General features: G+C 47.2%; 1 protein-coding gene and 1 long non-coding RNA gene across 2 annotated transcripts; both read right to left on the bottom strand.

Moving 5' to 3' along the window:
• Nucleotides 1-904: 904 nt before the first annotated feature.
• Cldn5 (claudin 5) lies at nt 905-2,956 on the bottom strand. The gene has a single exon (XM_013118668.3). The coding sequence runs from the start codon at nt 2,178-2,180 to the stop codon at nt 1,524-1,526; it is 657 nt and encodes a 218-aa protein (XP_012974122.1). The 5' UTR covers nt 2,181-2,956; the 3' UTR covers nt 905-1,523.
• A 13,177-nt stretch (nt 2,957-16,133) lies between these two features.
• Nucleotides 16,134-24,096, bottom strand: LOC121142014. Its single transcript, XR_005879021.1, has 3 exons — nt 23,744-24,096; nt 22,802-22,913; nt 16,134-16,834 (listed from the first exon to the last, which is right to left on the bottom strand). It is a non-coding gene; the product is annotated as an uncharacterized LOC121142014 (long non-coding RNA).
• Nucleotides 24,097-25,648: the final 1,552 nt, after the last annotated feature.

Below are 25,648 nucleotides of genomic sequence, written 5' to 3'. Positions count from 1 at the left end.
CCTGAAAGACTTAGCAATGGATGTGGCCCAACCGTTTCTGAACAGACTTCTGGGATCCAGAAACCAAGCCTTCCTGCTGTCCTGGCTTTGTATGCCTCCCTGCAGCCCCTCCATCTGCTACTCCTGTTTCTGGTCTTTTAGCAAAAGGAAAAATGTCCAAGTAGGGAGAAACAATAAGCTTTGTGGCTGATGGCTTTACTTGCCTTTCCTCCCTAGGGTCTTTTACCAAACCCAGGCCCTCCTCCCTCTTTCCCCCAGAATAGTCACACCCCCAGGTTCTCTAGTTGTCGACACATTTGCATTACACAGAGCATGGACACAGCCTAGACCCTGTGTAGAGCCACACTAACCGGAGGAGCTAGGACAAAGCTGGAGTCGGGCCCAGGTTATCTGAGCAAGTGCCTCTCCTCGCATTTGTCATGCACTGCAATCAGAACTGAGGACCAGTGACATCCTCGATTCACCCTGGCTCCCACACCCGAGGCAAGTGCCTGGTCTGACTTTACAGTTGTCTGTGGTCACATCATGGTGCTTGGAGCTGAAGTACACTGTACTTCATGGTACTTGCTGGACAAGCACGGGGAGGAAATGCTTTAGGGGCTTGCTGGGAGAAGCTAGCAGCCTAGCTACCTTCTCCCGGCCCAGGTCCATTCCCATGAAGTGAAATTCCAGCTGGGTCCTCTCCTGGGGTCAGCTTCCCCGCATACATCCCAGCCTGACTCCAACTCTTGCCCTGGGATTTTTTTGCCCACCATCTTGGCTTCTTACAAGTGTAACTCCATCTTCCAGTTGCGGACTGGAGGAATCCCTGTGGGAGACTTTGAGGAGGTTGGTGGGCGATTGGATGAAGAGCTGTGCTGGGCACAGGGAGTGGCTAGCTGGACAGAGGACAGTACGCGGCGGAGAGTGTTCAAACCATTTACTAAGCAAATTCTTGCCCATCCCGCCCCACCCCCAAGCTGCGAGGAGGGCAGCCCCACTAAGGCTCTGGTACCTACAGTCCCTCCTCCCCCCCCCGTTGGGGGAGTGCTGGAGTGAGAGGAGGTCCAGGCCAAGTCCTTTGTTTGGTTCAGTGGGCTCTCCACTAAAATGGAAAATGCCCTTTATAACATATCCCTCTGGCAGCCCAGGCTGCGAGCCTGTAGTACTCCAGCTGTACTTTCAGGTCAGCAGGAGCTACTGGACATTAAGGCAGCATCCAGAACTCCCCAGTCTCAATAGGGACTGTCAGCTGCAGTTTGGTGCCTGCCACACCGACGAAATCCGAGAGCCCCACCTAAACGCCGCGGTCAACTGCACATAGAAAAGGAGGTCGATCAAGTCCTCACAAGCGCCTGTAGTCTGTTCTGAGCAAGGGCCTGGCTGGTGACGGTCAGAGAACCCTCTGTGGGCATGGAAGTCTGGTCGGAATCCTGCTTGACTTGCCTCGGAGTCTGCGCTGCGTAACCCACGTGCGGCTTCCCGCGTCCATCCTTCCGATCACCCGCTTGGCTGCGGGAAGGGCCCCGCCGTGCCTCCCGCCCTTAGACGTAGTTCTTCTTGTCGTATTCGCCGTTGGCCGTGGGCCGCCGAGGCGCCGAGTACTTGACCGGGAAACTGAACTCCGGGCGGCCGGTGCAGACCCAGGCGCCGCAGCACACGAGACCGCCGCCGCACATGAGCAGAGCGGTGGCCGCCCAGCCGATGTACAGCGCCGCGCCTAGCTCGTACTTCTGAGACACCGGCACTGCCGGATCGTAGAACTCGCGCACCACGATGTTGGCGAACCAGCAGAGCGGCACAAGCGCCAGCAGCCCGCACAGCGCGAAAAGCGCTCCGCCCGTGAGGGCCACGCGCGCCTTCACTGGCCCCGGGGCCACGCAGGTTGTGCACTGCGCGCCGGTCAAGGTAACAAAGAGCGCCACCAGCGCCAGCAGCACAGCGCCCACGGTGAGTGCCCGAGCTGCCTGCACCTCGGCACTCAGCGCCAGCACAGACTCATACACCTTGCACTGCATGTGCCCAGTGCTCTGCACCACGCACGACATCCACAGCCCCTTCCAAGTCGTCTGCGCCGTCACGATGTTGTGGTCCAGGAAGGCAGTCACCTGCCACATGGGCAACCCACACGCCAGAATCAAGCCCACCCAACCTACCACGCATAGCACCAGACCCAGAATTTCCAACGCTGCGGACCCCATGGCTAAAGACCGAATGCTCGCCCTACGGCCCCTGGGGCCTCCGGGTGCGCAGAACGCTGCTTGGGCTGTGAGCTCCACTGGTTCTGGTGCCTCTGCTCCAGAGCTTCCTCAAGTGGACCAGAAGGGAGGATCAACAACACCAACTAAGTTCTTTTGTGCCTGTTGGGGATTTATTTGAAGTCTCGGGGGCGGACTCTGCCCCCAGGGCGCAGCCCGAGCTAGGCCAGCCAATCCATGAGCAGACCTTCGGCCTCTACACCCAATCGCAGACCCCCTGGCAGTAACAGTTAAAGAAACCACAGCCATTAGGACTAGTCCTGCTCGCCCCTACCGCTCCCAGCAGGGCAGCCGTCTATGAACCTACCAGTTTCTGTCCAAGTTCGGGCTGACCTTGGTGGGTTCACAGGCGATCTGCGTGGCTTGTCTCTTAACTTTAGCTGCATGACCTCTAGCCTACACCGACCAATTCCACTCACGACATCCCGTTTCATTCCAACCTTTCCATGCAAAAAGGCTTGGCATGGAGTTTCCCAGAACCCCTGTGCACAGTCGAAACAAACCTCTACACTGTTTGTCCCTCGGCACACCAAGCAGAGATGCTAAACAAACCTCTGTTGGTCATGCCCTTGATTATAACCTCATCCAAGATCCTACCCAGCCACCGCCTACACTCACTCCTTCCCTAGGCACTCGGGGCTGATACACAGTGGGCAGGGGAAGGGCCTGTGCTGTCTCTTGTGTGATGCTGCCTGCATCCTCTATGGTCCAGTGTGTCAGGCAGCACCACCCAGTCCCCAGTCTCCTCCAGCACAGAGACTGTGATCCCCGGCACAGCGGAGACACAGCAGGACATAATGAGGCTGTGCCTTGCCCTCCTACAAGCAGTCGTGGTGCTTTGCCACCCCAGCCCCCAGGCCACCCTCCGGAAGCCAACTTGGAGTTTCCTGACCAGGAGGAAGAGCCCCATCCTCACTGGAGGAGGGAGTCGCGGGATTTCCGGGCATTCTTCTGCACAATGGCCCAGCCATTTCTTGAAAGGTCCACTGGGTTGGACACTCTGGGTCCCTGAGGCTCAGGTGGGGGCACCCGGCCCCACAGCCCACATCCCAACGAGGGCACCAACCCCTTTCCAGCATTTGCCTCCCCATTCCCTTTGTTCCCAGTTAGTCCTAGACTCCGGATGGGTTTTTTTTTTTTTTGTCATTGTTGTGTTTGGGTTTTGTTTTGTTGTTTTTCTCTGCTCAAAAGAACTTGGGGCCTCTATAGAAAAAGGATGACATTGTTGAGAACAGCCACAGATGTGGGGATTTGGGTAAATCTTTCCCTTCTGGTCCCCGGCTTCCTTCCCGAGATGACTCTGAATAAGATGTATTGGGACCAGCTCAGTACCTGCTTCACCCTACACAGAAAGGTGCTTAGGAAAAGGTGCCAGGCCTTGAGGCACACCCTTCCTGTCCCCAGTCAACTCTCCTGATATGTAGGAATAGCTCCTTCCAGCCACCGTATATTGTCTGCTGCCTTCCATGGTCTGCAAACCCTCCCCTGCCTTTCTGGGGGCCTCTCCACTGCCCAGTGGGTGTAAACTCCAAGGCTCACCCTCTTGATCCTACTTCTCTGCTCCAGGCTGGAGAAATGCATTTTGCCAGTCTCCTTCCCTTCAAGATCCATGCCATCTTCCTGGGGCAACTGCTGAAGCCTCTTCAGACCGCCCAGCAAGGCAGCCTCTTCAGGCTCTCACCTATAACCCTGTTTGGCTCTCATTGCCCATTGACGAAGACCTGGATCCTGGGAGCAGCCTAGACTTAGGTGGCTGTGAGTGGCTGGGATTGACAATGTGACCAGGAGCATAGGCTATACTCATTGACCAGATACACCTTCCTCTGGGACTTAAACTAATCTTCCTGCTGCTGCTGGCTTCTCTGTCTGTCTGTCCTGCTGTTCTGCAAGGTTGCACTGATGGACATATTTGAGTACACCTCCCTACATCCAGGCCTCAGAAGGTCCAAGCCAGGATAGCTTTTGCTTGTTGACTTCCTACCAGTGAGTCTCAACAAAGTGATCATTGCCATCCATTTGTCCGAGACAAGAGGCAAGTTGCTGCTTTCAGCTAGTTGGGGATGCAAACAGTAGGACATGTTCCCCTCCCTCCTGCCTGCCCTCCTCTCCACCATTTTGGTAGTATACCCAGACTGACACCCAGGATGGTATCAACAAGTTCACATACCTTTGGTAACAGCCTCACAGTATCTCTAGGAGTTGGAGGTGGAACCTCAGATGTCATGTTCCCCAGCATGCAACCGGCCAGTACCACTCCAGAAAAGCGCAGCTAGGGCTCACATTGCTTCCTCAAGCCTCCTCCAAGACTGAAGGTGGGACAAGGGTCCCATCCCAGACCCAAGGAAAAGTGCTGAGCGCTGGCCAGTGTCTCCACCAGAGCACATAGCACAGGGCGCTTCACAAGCCACCAATGAGGTGCTGGTTGGAAGAAAAGCAACAAAGGGCTCCCCAAAGAGGAGCCGTCTCTTCGGGGTTCCAGGAAGAAGTTCCCAGGGAGCACATGGAAGGAGCCTGGGGTACATGTACATTTGGGGCTCAGCAAGACAGCTCAGGGGTAAAGCACTTGCTCAGCAAGTTTCATCACTAACCAAATAAAATAAAACTAGGTAAGTTGCCCTAGCAGTGGGACAAGGCTCTGAATGGAACTGATCCTGGAGCAGGCAAAAATCAGTATGGCTAGAGAGCAGCAGGGAGCCAGGGCCAGCGAGCCTGGGACTGTGTGGGGACAAGAATCCCAGTCTCGGGTAGGGGGATTGCCAGGCAGGCCACCTGTTCCTGCATCGCTATTGTTCTGCTTTCCCAGGGGAAGTGGCACAGGATCCCATTAATTGTGTGACAGAAAGACCTGAGTCTGCAGAAAAGCAAAGTTTATCTCCAGCAGCTGCTGGCTGACCCTGCCCTGAGGGGATCCGTTGACCTTCCATGGACAATCTAAATTTAGGCTCCAGGTTCCTGGGGCTTGGATTTGGGAAGCTCTTAGCAAACAGGCTTTATTTCAAAGGGAGTGAAAAGCCAACCTTCCTTCCATCTTCCAGCTTCTGGTGCAGGATGTTTCCTCCTAGTCCAGCAGATGTTTACAGAACCATTAAAGCCTTCTTGTCCAGAGCCACTTCTTGGTGGAAGCCAAGAGCCTGGGTTCTCACTGGCCCAAAGGCAGCATCTTGAGACCTCCAATGTCACTAGCCATTGGGCTGGGAACCCATGGTGGCCTGGGTAGGTGGGCAGGGGCCCCTCCCGTTTTCTTTCAGTTATTGGCATGGGTGTCTTCTGTGGCCCAGAGCAGGCCTGGAGTTAGATTCACCCCTGCTTTTTGAACTAATGCTTTGTTTTCTCCATTCATAGTGCAGCCCCTGCCTCAGGTCCCAGATTTGAAGAAGAGGCTAATACTACCTGAAGGTCCTAGTGCTATTCCTGGGAGCCTGGGAGGGGCTTGAAGTCACTCATTGACTCAGCTGATCTTCGAAGTTCATTGAAACTCAGGCCCAGATAGGTGCCAAGTAGCCATCGACATCAGAGGTCACTGTGGTTGTAGCATCTTCAATGAGCAAGAAGAGTTCTGTGAGGGTGGGTAGAGAGCTCCATGTGACAGAGCACTGGGGTCCTGTAGATTCTTTGTCCCTTCAAGGCCCATACTGGATGCAGTCTCCATGCAATCCAGCCTGACCTCTCCCCAACCCCAGAGAGATGCTCTAGGACCTAGACTCTCCTTCTACTCTCTCCGCCCACCTCACCCCCTTCAACTCTCCAGCGCCTAGCTGCTCCATGACATCTCTCCTTTGCCGTGCACATCAGGGCACAACTTCATACCCTTGTCTATTTGAAATCACAGAGTCATGCCCCTTTGTCACTAGGCATCAGATTGGAAACACTCCCCACTTTGTTAAAAATGCCCACATGATAATGGTCATGACCACAAAGGGTATGGAGATTAGTGGAGTTCACATCGTGCCTCAAAGGGACACTGAACTGTCATGATGTCACCTAGGGACTCATTCCCCAAATCCACAGATGCTCAGAGCTGGTGTATAAATAGTGTGATCTTCAGTCTGCAGACATTCAATCATCTGTAGGTTACTTAAGATATGTGAATAGCTAATGTACTACTTTGTCTAGAGAATCATAACCATACAGAAGTGTTCAGCACAGATACAATTTTCCTCATATATAATATGAAAATACATATTATTTCATATGTAATATAAAATATATACATATATATATTTCACATGCTAATTTTTTTCTTTGTAGAGACAGAGTCTCACTATATAGACCTGATTGTCCAGTAACTTAGGCTGGACAGTAGCCTAGGCTGGTCTTGAGATCTAGCTGCCTCTGCTTCCCAAATGCTGGGATTAAAGGTATATGCTACCACACCTGGCTACAGTATTTTCATCCACAGCTGGTTGAGTCTGTGGTTGTAGAACCAGAGGTCTGACTGCACTCAGCCAATTATGTAGTCATCCTCAGGCATCTCTTGATAAATGATTGTATGTTTTGCCTTTGACAAGCAACCACTGAGCTACATACCCAGCCCCTGCAAGTGATACATTTCTATTATAAACAATACTATTATCAGTGTCCTTATGCATAATCCTTTGTATGTAGGAGACTTTATTACTGATAATGTTACCTGAGGCTACCTTTTCATAAGCTAAGCTTCAAAAGTGTGTTACTTCACTGGGTGCGGTGGTGCACACTTTTAATCCCAACACTCAGGAGACTGAAGCAGGGGGATTGCAAGCGAGAGGCCAGCATGGATTTTATAGTGAGGCCCTGTGTCAAACAAACCAAAACCAAACACCTGGCACAGTCTGTAAAAGATATGATTAGTGAACCTGCAGTCATAGAAATAGGACCTGACTCAAGTATGATACACAAGGAAGAAACGCCAGGGTAGGGGGAAAGCCAAGCCCCCAGATGCTTCGGACAGATTAATGGACATGTAGTCAGAGTCTCTACAAAAGTCAAGGAAGAAGACAAATTTATGCTTGAAAAAACATTAGTTGAAAATGTGCAGATTTGTTTAACACTCTAAACCCACTAAATTCATGACTTTCCTGTCAGTGTGACCAACTACCTGACTTGAGGGAGGAGGGGGGCATTTGACTCACACTTTCAGGAGATGCTGCCCATCATGATGGCAAAAGCATGGTCGTTGGGTGTGTGGAAGCTGCCACCCTCAAGCCCATCTCCAGGGACTCACTTCCTCCAGCTAGGTGGCCTCACCTCCTAAAGGTTCCAAAACCACCCCAAACAGCGCCACCACCTGTAGGCCAAGTGTAACACATGAGTTTAATAGGTTCATTTAATGTCACATCAGCCACGCATCCTAGGATGTTGAGAAGTAGCAAGTACAGAAAACATGAAGCATCACTAAAGGACATCATTACAATCTGCTTACAATAAGTGCCAAAGAGGTGAAAATGTGAACCCCGATACTTTGTATGCTAACCTAGAGAATTAATTTTAAAACACATCTTACTGCTAATAATCCCCAAATACAGAAAATGGACAGTTGTGGGGCTTTTTACTTTTTAGATTTATTTTTGTCTTATGGGTGTAGGTGTTTTCCTGCATGTATGTCTGTGCGCCGTGTGAATGCTTGATAGCATAGGAGGCCAGGACAGGGTGTGGGGTCCCTTAGAAGTGGAGTTACAGACAGGACCCAGACTTCTCTGAAATAGCATTAAGCGTTCTTAACCATGGAGCCATCTCTCTAGCCTAACAAGTGTGTCTTAACTATGTTAACTACGTACTATTTTATATAATAAGTTGTTCAGATATTTCCATGTCAGAAGAGCTCCAAGATATTAGGAGGAAAGAATGTGATAAGCAAACTACTGGTGAATACAACTGACTTTCCTCCCTTTCATCTTCTAAACTCTGTTTCATAAGTGAAGCAAAAGTATGGCTGTGGCTCTCATTTACAAAGAGGAGACAACACCTAAACACAGTGACATCAGGAAGGGGGTAGGAGACAGCTGAACATAGTGACATCAGCATGGGGAGATAGAAGACATCTGAACATTGTGACATCAGGAAGGGGGTAGGAGACATCTGATCATAGTGACATCAGGAAGGGAGTAGGAGACATCTGAGCATAGAGACATCAGGAACGGGGTAGGAGACATCTGAGCACTGTAACATCAGGAATGGGGTAGGAGACATCTGAGCACTGTAACATCAGGAATGGGGTAGGAGACACCTGAGCATAGTGACATCAGGACACTCAGGAAGACAACAGTTGAACATGACACTATTGTCAGGAGGGGGGTGAGATAGGAGACACCTGAACACACTGATGTTAGGAGGTGGGGGATAGCAGACATCTGAACATAGTGATGTCAGGGATGAGGAAAAGGAGATAAAATGTTTCTCATTCCACCTGCAAAATGTTGCCACAAAAAGACTGCTGAGTTAAACACAGAATCCTATTCTGCCAGGCGTTGGTGGCGCATAAGCCTTTAATCCCTGTACGCGGGAGGCAGAGGTAGGCGGATCTCTGTGAGTTCGAGGCCAGCCTGGTCTAGAGATCGAGTTCCAGGACAGCTTCCAACGCCACAAAGAAACCCTGTCTCGAAAAAACCAAAAATAAACAAACAAATAAATAAAAACAAAAACAAAACAACAACAACAAAAAACACAGTCCTATTCTAAAGCGACCCTTAGAAACCAAAGAAAGAGATATGACTCAAAACCTATAGGAAACTCAAAATAAAATTTGAGAAAATTTTCAAGTAAACTCCAGGAAGGCAGGGAAAAGTAAGCAGGAACAGGACTGGGGAGACAAAAATAAAAATATAAAAAATAGAACATCATATTTAAGTCTCACTACATCAATAATTGCATTAAACATAAATGATCCACAAGCAGCAGTAATTGACAGAGACTAAATGAGTGGACAAAATAATCCAACCCAAATATATTGTACTTAGAAAGGATTCAATGTGATGAGCTATGTAGATATAAAGCTAGCTATTGTGAATAGAGCAGCCATGACCATGGCTGAGCACGTATTTGGGTAGCAGGACGCTGAATCCTCTGGGCACATGTGAAGGAGTTGTATAACTGGGTTATAGAATTGTTCTTAAACTCTTGTGGATCCTCCACTTGGATTTCCATGGTGACTGCACCAGTTTCCATCCTACCAGCGGTGAGTGGGTGTTTTCTTTCTCTGCATTCCCTCCCTCCTTTGTTGTGGGTTGTTCCATCAATCTCTGCCATTCTGACTCGGGTACAAAGAAACCTCAAAGTGGTTTGTATTTCCCTAATTGCTAGGGAAGATGAACATTTTTGAGATATTTCTTAGCCATTCTTTTTTCTTCTTTTAAGAACTCTCTATTCAAGTCCCAGGCCTATTTTTGAATGGGTCTCTTTTTTTCTTTCTTCCTTCTCTTTGTCTGTTTTTCTGAGTTCTTTATGTGTTCTGGATATTAATCCTCTGTCAGACGCATGGCTGACAAAGATTCTCCCATTCTGTTTGCTTCATCTTCACTTGGTTGATTGTTTCTTTGTTTTTATTTTCTTTTTTCTTGAGCCAAATTTGAAGCAAGTTTTAATTAAATACTAGCCATTATGGACTCTGATCAGATCCACTCTGGGATCCCAGGAATTGGCCCCGTTGACTTCTTTAACTGTGCAGAAACTTTTTAGTTTCATGAAATCCTACTAGTCAGTTTTTGGCCTTATTTCTCAGGCAAGTGGAGTCCTCGCTGGGAAGTCATTTCCTGTACCTGTATCGCACAGGCCACTGCCCATATTTTCTTCTAGCAATTTCAGTATTTCAGGTCCTTAATCCATTAGGAGTTAGTTTTTGTGCAAGGTGATAGATATGGTCTAATTGCTTTCTTCTGCAAGGGGACATCTAGTTTTCTCAGAACCATTTATTGAAAATGCTTTTTTTTCCAGTGAAATATATTTGGCATCATTGTCAAACATTAAGTATCCAAGTTACATGTACTGATTTTCATGTATTTGATTTTCTCTGTTGATCTACATGTCTACTTTTGTGCCAACACCATATTGATTTATTACTTTATCTCTAAAATATATTTTAAGATATGGAATGTCAATCCCTGCAGCATTTTGGGGGAGGTGTCAGGATTGTTTTGGCTGTCTTTGGTCTTCTGTTGTTTCATATGAATTTTAGAATAAATTTTTTTTCTGTTTCTGAGAAGAATGACATAGGGTTTTGATTGAAATTGCATTGAATCTGTAAATAGCTTTTGCTAGAGTGGTCATTTTCCCAATGTTAAGCCTACCAATCTATGAACATGGGATGTCATTTCATTTTCTAGTGTCTTTCTCTATCTCTTTCTTCAGAGTTTTAAAGTTTTCATTGCATAGGGCCTTTACTTCCTTGGCTAGGTTTATTCCTGGACATTTTTTGAGACTATTGTGAATAGGAGTGTGCCTATGATTTCCTCCTTCATATGTTTGATGTTGGTACATAGAAAAGCTATTGATATTTGCAAGTTGGTTCTGTATCTGGCATATTGCATTTAATTATCATTTCTAGAAGTTTTCTGGTAGAATTTTGGGGATCTCTAATAGATAGCATCATATTAACTGCAAATGAGGATAGTGTGACTTCTTCTCCTCCTATTTGTATCCCTTTAATTTCTTTCTCTGGTCTTATTGCTCCAGTTTCTACTTCAAACACATTGTTGAAAAAGGAGTAGAAACAGTGGACATCCCTGTCTCATCCTGACTTTTGTGGGCTTGCTTCAAACTTTTCTTCATTTATGATGATATTGGTTGTGGGTTTCTCATAGTTGCTTTTATTGTGTTCTCTAGCCCTACATTCTCTAAGACTGTTTTGTTTTTTGTTTTGTTTTGTTGTTGTTTTCGAGACAGGGTTTCTCTGTAATTTCTGGAGGCTGTCCTGGAACTCTCTTTGAAGACCAGGCTGGCTTCAAACTCACAGAGATCTGCCTGCCTCTGCCTCCTGAGTGTTAGGATAAAAGGCGTGTGCCACCAACACCCAGCTCTCTAAGATTTTTTTGTTTCTGTTTTTGTCTCTTGAGACAGGGTTTCTCTGTGTAAACAGTCCTGGCTGTCCTAGAACTGGCTCGGTAGACCAGGCTGGCCTCGAACTCACAGAGATCCACCTGTCTCTGCCTCCCGAGTGTTGGGATTAAAGGTGTGTGCTACCAACGACTGGCCCTCTAAGACTTTTGAACATGAAGGAATGTTGTGTTTTTTCATAGGCTTTTTTTCTGCATATATTGAGATGATCATGTGATTTTTGTCTTTCAGTTCATTTGTGTAGTTTATTACATTTATTCACTTGTGTGTGTTGAACCATTCCTGCATTTCAGGAATGAAGCAAATTTTGTTATGTTGAGTATTTTTGATGTATGCCTGTATTTGTTTCAAAGTATTTTATTTAGTATTTTTTTTCTTTTGGTTTTTCGAGACAGGGTTTCTCTGTGGCTTTGGAGGCTGTCCTGGAACTAGCTCTTGTAGACCAGGCTGGCCTCGAACTCACAGAGATCTGCCTGCCTCTGCCTCCCAAGTGCTGGGATTAAAGGCGTGCGCCACCAACGCCCGGCTTATTTAGTATTTTTGAGTCTATGTTCATCAGGGATATTGTCTTGTAGTTTTCTTGTTATTGTGTCTTTGCCTGGTTTGGGTATTAGGGTGATATTGGCTTCATAGAAGGAGTTTGGGGTGCTCCTTCTGTTTCTGGTTTCTTTTTTACACTTTAAGAAGAATTGACTATAGCTCTTTGAATGTCTGGTAGGATTCTGCTGTGACTTGTGAATGCATTCAATGTCTCAATTTTTCCAACAGATAGGCCATCACTGTAGGGTAAAAGGGCCAGCCAAAGAAACCCACTTTAACCAGCTGATACCAGAGCCAACTCTGCCCCTGACCAACTGAAACACAGAACCAACTAATCCCTGTGCACCTTGACTCTAAACCCAGAGCCAGTGAAATACACACTGGATTTGAAACCTGAATTAGTGGAAGGAACACTTTATCCCTGAGCCCAGGACCAAAGAAAAACACCCTGACTCTTTGAAACCAGTGCCAAAGAACACACTTTGTCCCTAGAATCAAAGCTAGTGAAAGAAATATGCCTTGGCCCTAAAATTAGAGCCAAAAGGCTAAAAAGAACTATGCGAAAGAAACAGTTTGCCCTGAAATCAGAGCCAAGTCTGCCCCTGATCCACTAAAGCAACCAATCCCTGAGCAGGAAAACTAACCAATCCCTGAGCAGGAAAACTAACCAATCCCTGAGCAGAAAAACCTCTCCCTGGGAAAATTCCACCCCCAAGAAGCCCTATAGAGGCCCTTGTGCCTGTTTAGTGGTGGGCTGCTCTGTTTGCACAGAATAGAAGAGATAGCAGGACTTTCCCTTAGAGGGCTGAGCAAGTCTGTAGCAGAAAAGTAACAACTTTTCGCAGGAGCTGGAGGAGATTGCTATAATCTGCAGGGGCATTAGAAGACTGTAACAAAAGCAAAAGAAGCTGCATGTTCCCTTAGAGGAACAGAGCAAAGCTCAGCAGTAATGGCTCTCTCCAGTAGAGGAGCAGGGTTGCTATAATCTGTGGGGAGCCCCACCCCCACCCCAGCCTCAGGAAGCCTGGCTTCTGGAAAAGTCAGGACACCTTTCTCTCCAGAGTTATCCTGTTGCAGCTCCAGTCTCCAGAGCTGTCCTAGGTAGCCTGGCTTCCAGAAAAGTCTGGACACCTTTGTAGCCCTAGAGCAGTAATACTCCACCTTGTTTACATTTGGTGCTGAAATCAGGCTCTCCCACTTGCTTACCATCACTCCCTGTATCCTATTGGACCACAATGAATTAAAACAATTGACAGCAGAAAAACCTGCAGATGGATCAAGAAACAAAACCTTTTGTCTGCTGTCTACAAGAAACACATCTTAGTTGTAAAGATAGGCACTGCTTTAAAGTATAAGGTGGACAAAGAATTCCTGTCAAATGGTATCAGGAAACAAGCAGGCATTGCTATCCTCATATCTGACAAAATAGAATTCAAACTAAAACTAATCATATGAGATAAAGAGAGACACTTCATTCTACTCAAGGGATCAGTTAATGAAGAAAACAGTACTATCCTGATTTTTATTACTTTTGCTGTTGACTGAGTTTGGATTTGGTTTCTTCATGTTGTTCTTGGTCTTCTTTTTTCAAATGTTTTTTAAAGATCTATTTATTATGTACACACTGTTATGCCTGCATGTCAGAAGAGGGCACCAGGTCTCATTACAGATGGTTGTGAGCCACCATGTGGTTGCTGGGAATTGAACTCAGGGCCTCTGGAAGAGCAGTCAGTGCTCTTAACCTCTGAGCCCTCCAGCCCTCTTTTTTCAAATTTTGAGTTGCATCATTAAGCCATTTATTCGTGATCTTTCTGATTTTTAACTTCTGTGTCCTAGAGTTCATCTAGGTAATTCTCATTGGCAACTATTTGTACTGGTTTTGCAGAGAACACACTGATTTGATCTTTTAAATTGTTGTCATCCCTGTGATGAGTTCTGGGCATGTGGACTTCCTTTGCTAACTTTAAGTTTGGTTTGGATGGAGCAGGGTTGAGGAGAAGAGAGGTCATGTGTGTGGGTTAGTTCTAGAAGTTAGAAGTAGCTTGGGAAGTATTCAGGCAAGTGGGCAGAGCTTTCTGTTCCAAGCTAGGAGTGTGGGGGTAGACAGGGTGGACAGTCCTACAGTATAACAGACAGGAGTGTGGGGGTAGACAGGGTGGACAGTCCTACAGTATGGCAGACAGGAGTGTGGGGGTAGACAGGGTGGACAGTCCTACAGTATGGCAGACAGGAGTGTGGGGTAGACAGGGTGGACAGTCCTACAGTATGGCAGACAGGAGTGTGGGGGTAGATAGAAGTGAGACACTCCTATAGTATGACAGACAGGAGTGTGGGGGTAGACAGGGGTGACAGACGGGGGAGGGGGGAGAAGATCCTGGCCCAAAACTAGAGCTCTTCTGCACTGAAAGTAGGGAAGGTAGGGCTAGGCTAGACCATGGAGGAAGACATGGAATGTCAGTTAGGAATTGGGCCTTTGCTGTTTTCTGCTCTGTGCCAAGCTAGCTGGCCATGAGCTCCAGGAATCCTTTGCCTCTATCTCTCTCACTATCCCATAGAAGCACTGTGTGTCTGGTTTGTCTGTTTGGTTGGTTTTGATTTTCTCAGGCAGGGTTTCTCTGTATAATCCTGGATGTCCTGGAACTCACTCTGTAGACTAGACTAGTCTGGGACCCAGAGATCTGCCTTCTTCTCCCTCCAGAGTGCTGGGATCAAAGACGAGCACCACCATGCTGGCATGTCTGTTTCTTTTCCTTTTTTTTAGACATGGGTGCTGGGGATTCTAACTCAAGTCCTCACACTTGCACAGAAAGCACCTTTACCACTGATCCCCACCCTCAGCACACAATACTGTATTTTTAAGCTTACACAGAGACTGTGTAATATTGTGGAGTGATGGATCCATGTAGGCTGAGAACTAGGCCTACACAAGTTTAGCCAACTGACATTTTTACAATTATTCAAAGCAACTCAGCACCACAAGAGCTGAAATCAGTGACTGCCACAGACATGTGCTCACCACTGTTCACAGTAACTCAAGTATCTTTTAGATGAGAACAGGAGAAAATCAGGGGGAGGCATAATAGACCATCAAAAGCATGCTCAATAAAAGAAAAAAATTACAAAATTGATGTTCATAAAAAATGGCCTTTGGTGGATCCTCAGGAAAATGGGAATCAGTCTACCACAGATCCAGCAATTACACTCTTAGGCATATACCCAAAAGATGCACATTCATATCACAAGGACATCTGTTCAACTATGTGCATAGCAGCATTATTTGTAATAAACAGAACCTGGAAGCAACCTAGATGCCCCTCAACTGAAGAATGAATAAAGAAAATGTGGTACATTTATACAATGAAATACTACTCAGCAGAAAAAAAATGGAATCTTGAAATTCTCAGGCAAATGGATAGAACTAGAAGAAACCATCCTGAGTGAGGTAACCCAGTCACAAAAGGACAAACATGGTATGTACTCACTCATATATGGATTTTAGACATAGAGCACAGTATTACTATCCTACAATCCACACTGCCAGAGAAGCTAGGAAACAAGGAGGACCCTAAGAGAGACATACATGGGTCCCCAGAGAAGGGGAAAGGGACAAGCTCTCCTGAGTTAATTGGGAGCACGGGGAGAGGGGAGAGGGAGTTAGTAGAAAGAGGAAGGGAGAGGAGGACACGAGGGAGCAGAAAGATTGAGTTAGGGGAAGAATAGAGGAGAGCAAGAAAAGAGATACCATAATAGAGGGAGGAGTGAAGAGCAAAGGTGTCAAGACCATGCTGGAGAAATCCACAGAAACAGCTGACCTGAACAAGGGGGAGCTCATGGACCCCAAACTGATAGCTGGGAAACCAGCACAGGACTGATCCAGACCTCCTGAACGTGGGTGTCAGTGAGGAGACCTCAGCAATCTATGAGGCCTCTGGTAGTAGATCAGTATTTATCCCTAGAACACTAATGGACTTTGGGAGCCCATTCCCACATAGAGGAATACTGTCTCAGCCTAGATACACAGGGGAGGGCCTAGGCCCTGCTCCAAAGGATATGACAGACTTTGAAGATCCCCCATGGAAGGCCTCACCCTCCCTGGGGAGCAGGAGGGGGATGGGATAGGGGGTTGGTGGGGAGCAGAGGAGGAGGGGAAGGAAAGGGAACTGGAATTGACATGTAAAACAGGCTTGATTCTAATTTAATTTTTTTAAAAAAGGAAAAAAATTAGCCTTTGGTTTGTGAAAGTCCTGATAAACAGGTAAAAAGGCACACAGGCAGAAACGGTTGCACTACCACATGCAGCGAAGAAGGACTCAGAATGCACAAACAGGCTCCAAATTCAGGCATTTTTAAACCAAAGCAGCCCAAATAGAAATTCAACAAGAGACATGAAGAGACTTCTCTCCAGAGAAAATGGACCATGAGCAGGAGGTTCCACATCTCTGTCCATCAGGCACACGACGAAAAGGATCATTGTGGGACAGGAAGATGCAGCGAGACTTAGAAACACCACCACCGAGTTCTGTGCAATACAGAGAAAGCAGAGCGCTACACTGAGGTGGGAGAGCGAACCGTGAGCACCCGGGGAAGCGGCTCATCGGTTTCCTCCAAAGCGTGGAAGCGGCTCATCGGTTTCCTCCAAAGCGTGGAAGCGGCTCATCGGTTTCCTCCAAAGCGTGGAAGCGGCTCATCGGTTTCCTCCAAAGCGTGGAAGCGGCTCATCGGTTTCCTCCAAAGCGTGGAAGCGGCTCATCGGTTTCCTCCAAAGCGTGGAAGCGGCTCATCGGTTTCCTCCAAAGCGTGGAAGCGGCTCATCGGTTTCCTCCAAAGCGTGGAAGCGGCTCATCGGTTTCCTCCAAAGCGTGGAAGCGGCTCATCGGTTTCCTCCAAAGCGTGGAAGCGGCTCATCGGTTTCCTCCAAAGCGTGGAAGCGGCTCATCGGTTTCCTCCAAAGCGTGGAAGCGGCTCATCGGTTTCCTCCAAAGCTACATGTGGAGGGCTGGGGCGCTAAGGGCGCTGGCTCTTACACAGGACTGGGATACATACATAACAACATACATATATACTTACATATATGTGCATATATATGTTTATATACTTTCGTATTCATTTTATTATATTTTTGGTTGTGAGCCTAGCCTTTAACGGCTGAGCCATCTCTCCAGCCCCATTTTATTATATGTATTATTTATTATATGTATGGGTGTTTTGCCCTCGGAAGTCAGAAGAGGGAGACAGATTTTCTGCAACAAGGTATACCTGTGAACCAAAATGTGGTTGCTGGGATAAAACCCAGGTCCTCTGCAAGAGCAACAAGTGCTCTTAACCTCTGAGCCATCTCTCCAGCCCCCACACCCCCTTTCTGAGATACTGTCTCTCTGTATGGCCCTGGCTGTCTTGGAACTCGATTTGTAGACCAGGCTGGTCTCAAACTCATAGAGATCTACCTAGCTCTACCTCCCGAGTGCTGGAATTAAAGGAGTGCACCACCACACCCTGCTCAACCCCAACCTCACACTGGCAGTGAAGAATTGTCTTTTTTGTGCATATTAGATTCAGCTATCATTTTTGTTTGTAAGCTGAATTTAGCATGAATTTGCCTTTTGTCCCATCCTTCTGTAATTTGCATACCAAGCTTGGATTAGCTTTTCAAAATGAAACAAAAATATCCCTTACTTCTCTAATCTCTGAAACAAGTTGGTAGATGACTGGAATTAGCGGTTTCTTGAAAGTCAGAATTTGCTTTCTGCAAATTGTGGGCTGCACACAAGGTTTTTCAATCACTGGTGACATTTGTACAGTTTTTACAAATTTTCCTTTAGTTTCATTCTGCTCTGGAAAACTGTGTTTTCCCAAGGAATCCAGTCTATCTGTTTTCTAATTTGCTGGCAAAAGTTGACACTAAAGTTGGGTGATGCCGCTGTCCTGCTGCAGCCTGGGTTCAGGTCCTGAGACGGGGAAAGGGTGTCGGCTTGAAGACAGGAACTGTTAACCACTAGGTGAGTTTCATAAAGTGGCCTGCCTTCCCCAAAAAGTTCCAGCCAAGTCTTTCAGACATCAAAATCAAGCATGTTTTTCCACACTAACAAGTATGTTTTTCCCACCCTCCAACATTAACCTCCGGCAAATAAATGTCAAATATGTTTTTTCCCAACTTTTACATCAAAACATCTTTAAAACAAAAACAACTTATCATTTTGCAGCTTGGCCAAATATTGAGCCAGGTACATCCTGTGTTTACAAAACTGTAAGGCGATAAGCATAGGCCCACATTTTTTTAAGAACAGCAATCTCTTTCAAAATGTATTTACAGAAATAAGAATGATTGGCCTCAGTCAGCACTGAATTAGAACAGCCCGGGGGCCTGGAGTGAGATCTGCCATCCCCAGACAAGAAGCATCAACATCCAAAGAATTTTAGGGGAAAATATTCAAGAAAAAAATGGGGTTTCCAGAAATGATTACATCTGTCCCATGCATGACTGACAAAATGACACTAGAAACCACCAGAAGAATCAATATTATGAGAGAAGAGCGTGTGCGGCCCGGTGATCCCACAAGTATTCTGCACTGACCCAAAGTCCTCTGGTCCTTGCGGAGCATGACTGTCCTCATGGGCTTTGCCTCATACTCTGGTCCAAAACTAGGCTGCACAGCTGCCAACAGGGTAAGGTGCTTGCTCTGCAAGCATGAAGCCTGGGTTCAACTCCTACCCACAACCTACATGAAAATCACACTGTGGTCTCAGTGATGGGAAGGCAGAGGCAAGGAGATCTGTGGGGCTCGCTGGTCAGTCAGCCTGATAGGCAAGAGCCAGTGACAGACCTGCCTCAAAAGCAAGGTGGATAGCTCCTGAGGCTTGACATCCAAGGCTGACTTCCCGCTTCCACATACATGCACACATGTGTCCCTGCCCCCCAACACACACACGCAAAGGCTGACTCCCAGGGCCTCGAGCCATGGCTCAGCAGTTAAAAGTGCTTGTTTCGTTGGCAGAAGACTGGGGCTTGATTCTCAGCACCCACATTGCTTATTACAACCATCCAATACTCAACTCCAGAGGATCCCATGCCCTCTTCTGGCCTTGGCGGCCACCAAGCACACACACACTTACACATGCACAGGCAAAACACTTATACATAAAATCAAATTAATAAAATTAATTGAAAAAATGCCCACTGACTCCTTAAATCAACATAGACCAATGCCATGTGTCTACAGTACCAGCAACTTCGCAGATAGAGAAGGGAATAGAGGCAAGGGAATCACTTTATCTCAAGAGTTGAAAGCTAACCTCAGCAGCAGAGAAAGGCCAACTCAGACACACACAGACAGAAAGCCCCTTTCTTTCCTTGCATTCTCATCTGTGCCGCCCCCCCCCCTTCAGCAGAATTCCCAGGAGCTTGATTTGCTGTTAGCATCTCTGCACACCCGTGGCGCCCCTGCCTGTGTTTTGATCTGACACAACTGGTGTATTTTCCTGGTACATCTTTCTGTGCTTTGGCCTTCAAAGTCTTAGTTTCTTAGGAAGGCCTTTTGTGTACTATGGTTTGAACACACGGAAGCTCCTGTTGAGTCTTCATGCAGGAGACGCTTGAGAGGATCCAGCTAGAAGTCTTCAGGGCACCAACCCAGGCCTCTGTGGAGGCTTAATGTTGCTTCATAGAAGCAAGGCTGTCCCTGTACTTCCTTTTTAAATTCATGTGCCGACATGCCGTTTCTCTTCCCACCACAAGCTGAAGCCACATGAGGTCTTTACCAGAGGCTGATGGGGGATGTCTTTCTGTATATATGTTTCTCTTATTGTTTGATGAATCAACACTGAATGGTCAGTAGCCAGGCAGAAAGTATAGGTGGGGCTACAAGATGAGAATTCTGGGGAGAGGACATAGCTATGGGAATTTAGGATGAGGCATTCTCTGGTAAGATAAGGCCATGTAGAAACATGTAGATCAATAGTTATGGGTTAATAACTAAGAGAGAGCTAGCCAGTAAGAAGCCTGAGCCATTGGTCAAACAGTTTGTAATTAATGTAAGTCTTTGTGTGTTTATTTGGGACCGAAGGGTGGTGGGACCAGGCACATTCCACAGTCCACTTTTGGTCTTCTTAAACTTTGAGGAAAAAAAGTCTGTGTAAATTAACCAGTCTCAGGCATTTTGTTTTATCAACATAAAATAAAATAGGACATTAATTTTTCCTTACCTGGAGTACTTGAGCTCTCGTGTCTTTTGTAATTACAGCCGCCTTTCAAGTTATTTGTAACACCCCATGTTTCATCCCACACACACTCCTTTCCATCTCCTTACTTGAGACAGGATCATACCATGTAGCCCTGGTTGGCCCAGAGCTCCCTAGGTAGACCAGACTAGCCTCAAACTCATAGAGATCTGTCTGAGTGTTGGAATTAAAGGCAGGTTAAACCTATCTTCTTTAAAATTAATTGGTGTGTGTGTGTGTGAGAGAGAGAGAGAGAGAGAGAGACAGAGACAGAGAGACAGAGAGAGTGTGTGTATGTGTGTAGTGTTGTGTTTCTTAGTCAACATTTTCTGTCTATCTTCTTGTCTGTCCCATAACCTGTGTCTGTCTCAGTTGTCACTCTCACGTAAATAACATAGGAAGTTGATGCCCTTTTTAACCCACTACATACCGTCGCTTCCCACCACTCTGTGCCCGGTGTTCAGAGTCCATGAGGAGGGTTGAGAGAGGATGCCCCCCCACCTCCCTACCCTCAGACTGTGGCCTCGCCCAACTTGCCAGACGGAGATGCCAGGAGCAGGAAGTCAGTGTAAGCACAGGGCGGGCACCCTCGCAGTTCCCAGGAGCTGGGCCTCAGATGCTATCTACTCTCCCTGCCTTTGTCTAGCCTTCAGGACTTGGCACCCAGACCTGGCCTGGGTCAGCATCGCCCAAACAAAGCAGAATTCAGAGCTGGGCATCCAGGGCCAGCCCATACTGTGCCAGGAACATAAGGCCACTCTCTTGGGTTTGCAACCCTTACCAGGATCTGATCTTGGAAGCCAGGGCACCCTGAGATGTGGTGCACCTTCCTTCTACGGTCAGCTGTGAGGAGGCTAGCAGGGCCTGGACATGCATACCCATGTGTTCTTCCACACTGTTGCTCTTCATATTCCACCAAAGATACCCAAGGTGGAGACTCTAGATCATGAGTGGCCAGGCTCACCTGCAGCACATTCCGTGGGGGAAGCCTCAAGTTACCCAGGAAGCTGCCCCTGCTCACTCGTTCCTGGTCCAGACTCAAGTGTGCCAAGTCGGGTGTGGAGGAGGCCCTACTGCCTAAAATGACAGGGACAGGGCCACCCACCTAGGAAGCTGAGGAGTCACCAAGAGAAATCAGCAGTTCTCAACCACCTAACCAGGGAGGTGGAGACAGGCAGGGGAGCCTTGAGCAGTCTCATGACCAGCATGGGAGCTAATGCAGTAGGACAAAAGTCCACAGGGCCAAAGCCTCAGAGACTGCCAGTTACGTGGCCACTTGGAGCTGAAGGAAAGGTGAAATGAAGTCACTGGGAGGCTGTGTACTCTGAGATGGTCCGACTCAGGCAGAGGACGGTATTAAGATGTAGTGAGATCATCAAGAAGCTAGGCCTGGTGGGAGTCGGTCAGAACAGTTGGAGTTCTTGCCTTTGAAAGGCTTGAAGTGGTTACCATGGGAACCTGAGAGCAATGCCAAAGACAGGCCTTCTGTGCCTTGAGGCTATGTTAATGCTCACCAAGAATTACATAAGCTTAGCCACTGTTTTGGTAAGTTATGAAATCAGGAGTGAGCTTTCAATATGGTTGTTTTCATAACTGTTTTTGGTTGTTCTATGTAGGTTTTATTTTTCTGCTTTGGGGTGCCAGGGATTGGACATAAGGGGTAAGTGCTGGACCACTTGTCTGTAAATACAGCCCCTTTAATTTTGATATAAGGCCCCATTAAGTTGCCCAGGTTGACCTCAAACTCACTCTGTAACCCAGGAACTCCTTGAGTTAATGATTCTCCTGCCTCAGCTTGAGTATCTGGGATTATAGGTCCTGTCCAATTCCATATGAAATTTAGAAATAATCTTACCCATTCCTGTCTTTCAAAAGAGGCAGATGGAGTGTGAATAGGGATTGTATTTAATCTGAAAGATCTTAGTGGTCATTTGTCTAGTCCTAGTCATCGGACACAGGACATCTGTCCTTTTGTGTTTTAGCACCATTTATTTCTATGTACTTACAAAGTACTGGGTTTGGTGCTATTGTTATGAGGTCTATGAGTGTGATAGATTCTCAACTCATGTGGGCTTAATCCAGGACCTTGGAAACTCAAAACCCATCCAAGCCACTCTGAGCCAGTGACTTCCAGGTTCTTGAATGACTGGACCCCTTAGGTGCCCGACATTTGTCCCTCCCTCCTCCAGGGGCGGAGTGGCAGACAGTGAAGACTACAAATGGGGGAGGTGTCTTATTATCAACCATAAATAAGATAAAACAAACAACTTAAACAGATTGACATGTGGGGATTAACAATTCAGAAAAAGAAAAAACAGGTTTGAGTTCTTCATAGCAATATGATGCTGAGAGCAGACTTAGCTCTGAAAAATGTTACAGCTTTCTTGGGTCTCCCGAACAGTTAGCTGTTAGCTCTGGACTTTGCTAGATGCCCTTACCAGACTAAGAATGCTCCCTTTGCTCCTAATTGGTTGCATGTTTTATCATTAAAGGAAATTTTTATTTTGTCAAATGTTTCTGTGTCAAATTTTTCCAAATTTGTATAAATGATCCTATGGCTCCTTTTCTTAAAAATATTAAAAGCTTTGTTTATTTATCTTAGACAGGGCCTTACTGTGTAACTTTGGCTGGCCTTGAACGAACAGAGATCCACTGGCCTCTGCCTCCAGAGTGCTGGGACCAAAGGCGTGCACCACAAGGCCCAGCTGTGCTAGACACTGTTGCCTTTTGTTTTCACAGGTATTTGTTTACCAGCGTGAACACGCACATGCCATCATGCTCACCTGGAATCCAGAACAATTTGCAGGTGTCACTCTTCTTCTCCCACCAAATGGGTTCCAGCAACCGAATCTCGGTCTTCAGTCTGACAGCAAGCACCTTTGTCTCCTGAGAGTCCTGATACTCCGTAGGAAAAAATGCAAAGGATTTCTTATTTTAAATTATGTGTACAGGGTTGTGCATATGAGCACTGGTTCCTGCAGAGACCAGGGACTAGAGTCTCCAGAGCTGGGGTTCAGGTAGCACCTGTCACTGGTCCTGGAAATGGAACCTGGCTCCTCTGATTCTGAGAATTTTTGTTAATTTCTTAACTGCTTTTATGAAGGCTGGAGTTTAGAGTTCTATTTCCACTGAGTTTGTGGTGGAGCAGACAAGACTTCCCCCACTGAGCCAAGTAAGATATCAAAAGGGGAGAGAGCGGGGAAGACGGTGGCCCCTGCCCTGACACGGTGAAGCAGTAGAAAGTCCAAGAGACGGTGAGAATCTTGACACTGGACAGGATATTCAACTCAAAAGAGACCTCACCCAGCTCTGTCAAGAAGCCAGCCACAGGGACAAAGGGCCACCCTCTCCAAGTGGCTGAAGCTTCCTCCTGCCGTTATCAGTCCCCCTGGGCCCCAGACTGTCATAGCACCCACTCGTTTAGCTTTCCCATAGCTGCAGGCCAGAGAGAAAGCAGATGAAGCAGAGGCCATTACCCCATGCTTAGAAGAAAGCTCTTAGCAAAGGGAGTGTCCCCACTAAGAGCCTTGCCGGAAGGGGGCGGAGTGCAGGGACACCATTAAAGGAAAAACGAAGCAGAATGTGGAGGCTTACAATGGAAATTCCAGCACCTGAGGCTGGAGGATTGTCATGAGTTCAAGAGTACCTAGTGAGCGCCAGGATAACCTGGGTTACAGAGGGAGACTGTGCCTCCAAGAAAAAAGTAAAATAAAATTGCAACTTACATAAGATACTTCGGAAACCATGGCTCTGAGGACCAATCACAGTTAGCGGCAGCCGGCACAATTGGTCAGGTAGTTCCGGATTCCCCGCTGAGATTGTAGACCTTTCCAGCCCAGTCTCCTGAGCAGCTTTGCATCCCAAAGCATGTATCCCTAAGAGTCCTTGCTGGTTTTGTTTACCTTTTGTTGTTCTTAGGCTCTAGCAAAGCGATTTCGCGTCTGGGGGGGGGGCACTTTTTTCCCTATACTGAGTTGACCTCAGCTCAATGAAGCTGTGGAACTGAGGCTGGCCATGTGGACCCAGGGGTCTGCTTCCCTCCCTAGCCCGTGGTCCTCCTCGGCGCCCTCAAAGGCAGGCTGGGTCCCTCCCACCCTTTCCTGGCTGTTCCCCACACACCTCTGACTCTCCTGCCTTCAACTGCCACATTCAAGGGCTCACTATGGCGTGGATCCCCAAGAACCTGACTCTTAGATGATGCTATTGGGAAGTTGTAGGACCTCTAGAAGGCGGGGCCTGATGGGAGCACTCACTTTAGGACATTAAGCCCTGGAGGAAAATTTGGGACTGTGGACTTCTCTTCAGCAATTCCTGGCCACACAAGAGCCCAAATAAGTGGTGCTGGGCTTTGAACCTCCCAAACTGAAGTAAGTAAGCCTTCGCTCTTTATAAAACCTTCGGTTGCCACAGGTGGTTTATGGTAATGACATAAGCTGACCTGGTCAGGTTTGCTGGGACAGTTCACTGTGGCAGCTCAGATGAACCTCACAGCAGTACTGAGGTCAGTGTTGAAGGAATAATTAAGATATGGAATCTCAGGGACCAGCTTTAAGGATCTACCACTGAGGCAGGCGGATCTCTGTGACTTCGAGGCCAGCCTGGTCTACAGAGTGAGTCCCAGGACAGCCTCCAAAACAATACAGAGAAACCCTGTCTCGAAAAAAGAAGAAGAAAAAAAAAAGAGTGCAAAAAAGGACAACTAAACTAAATAACACAGAGAACTGTCAGCAAGAAAATGCTCACTGTGCTGGCCGAGACGCTGGTGTCTCACAACTGGAAAGCTCAGGGTGTTTTGGGGGTGTACATGCAGAGTGTGGCGTGAAACCTCCCACATCAAGATATCACAAAACATGGAAGCCAGCGTGGAGTATTTGTTTATAAACCCTTAAATTTTAGAAATGTGTTTTAGTAAGCCACGTTCTACAGAATTAGTTTAAATATATAGCTGAGCCGTGGTGGCACACACACCTTTAATCCCAGCACTTGGGAGGCAGAGACAGGTGGATAAAACACTCCATGTAGATAAAACACATCCATAGCCACAACCAAGCTTTCCACCAGTTTGAAGAATGGAATGTGGTTGATCTGTGTGGCTCTACAGGGAGACACAACACACACGCCTACCTATTTATCCCAGATAAGGAACCCATGACATACCAAAGTACAGGTAGAGCCAGAGTCCAGTTTGGTGAACTATGAGTTTTACTGGGTTACGTACAGGAGCAGAAATGACTCAAAATCAGCTCCATCAGCAAAGCCCACCTAAATAAACATGGGTGACAGCTCACAAAGCTGGGAACCTGGAGCACAAGGCACAGCGGCAGGCTGCTCGCAGGTTGAAGCATGTCCTTCCAGGTGCTTCAGTTGGTCTAAATCATCTCTTCCAGGCAGCTGGTCCACTCTCAGGACTCTGCAGCCCAGCCGAGCTCTGTCTGACAGGGACTCTGAGCTCTCGCTGCTTACTCTGGCAAGGAGTAGCCCGGTGAATCTTGGCAGTTTCAGGGACTTCCTGAAGCTATTTTGAGTTGTTTACTTCTGGCTTAAGGAGCTTCCCTGCTGGAGAGAGTGTTTGAACCTCAGAGGAATCTGTTGTACAGCATGAGGACATGCCCAGTATCAGACGGTTGATC

The sequence above is a fragment of the Mesocricetus auratus genome, unplaced genomic scaffold (genome assembly GCF_017639785.1).
Source record: "Mesocricetus auratus isolate SY011 unplaced genomic scaffold, BCM_Maur_2.0 Super-Scaffold_100008, whole genome shotgun sequence".
Taxonomy (NCBI): Eukaryota; Metazoa; Chordata; class Mammalia; order Rodentia; family Cricetidae; genus Mesocricetus; species Mesocricetus auratus.
Note: the sequence above shows the minus strand (reverse complement) of the source record. Positions and strands in the feature narration are given on the sequence as shown.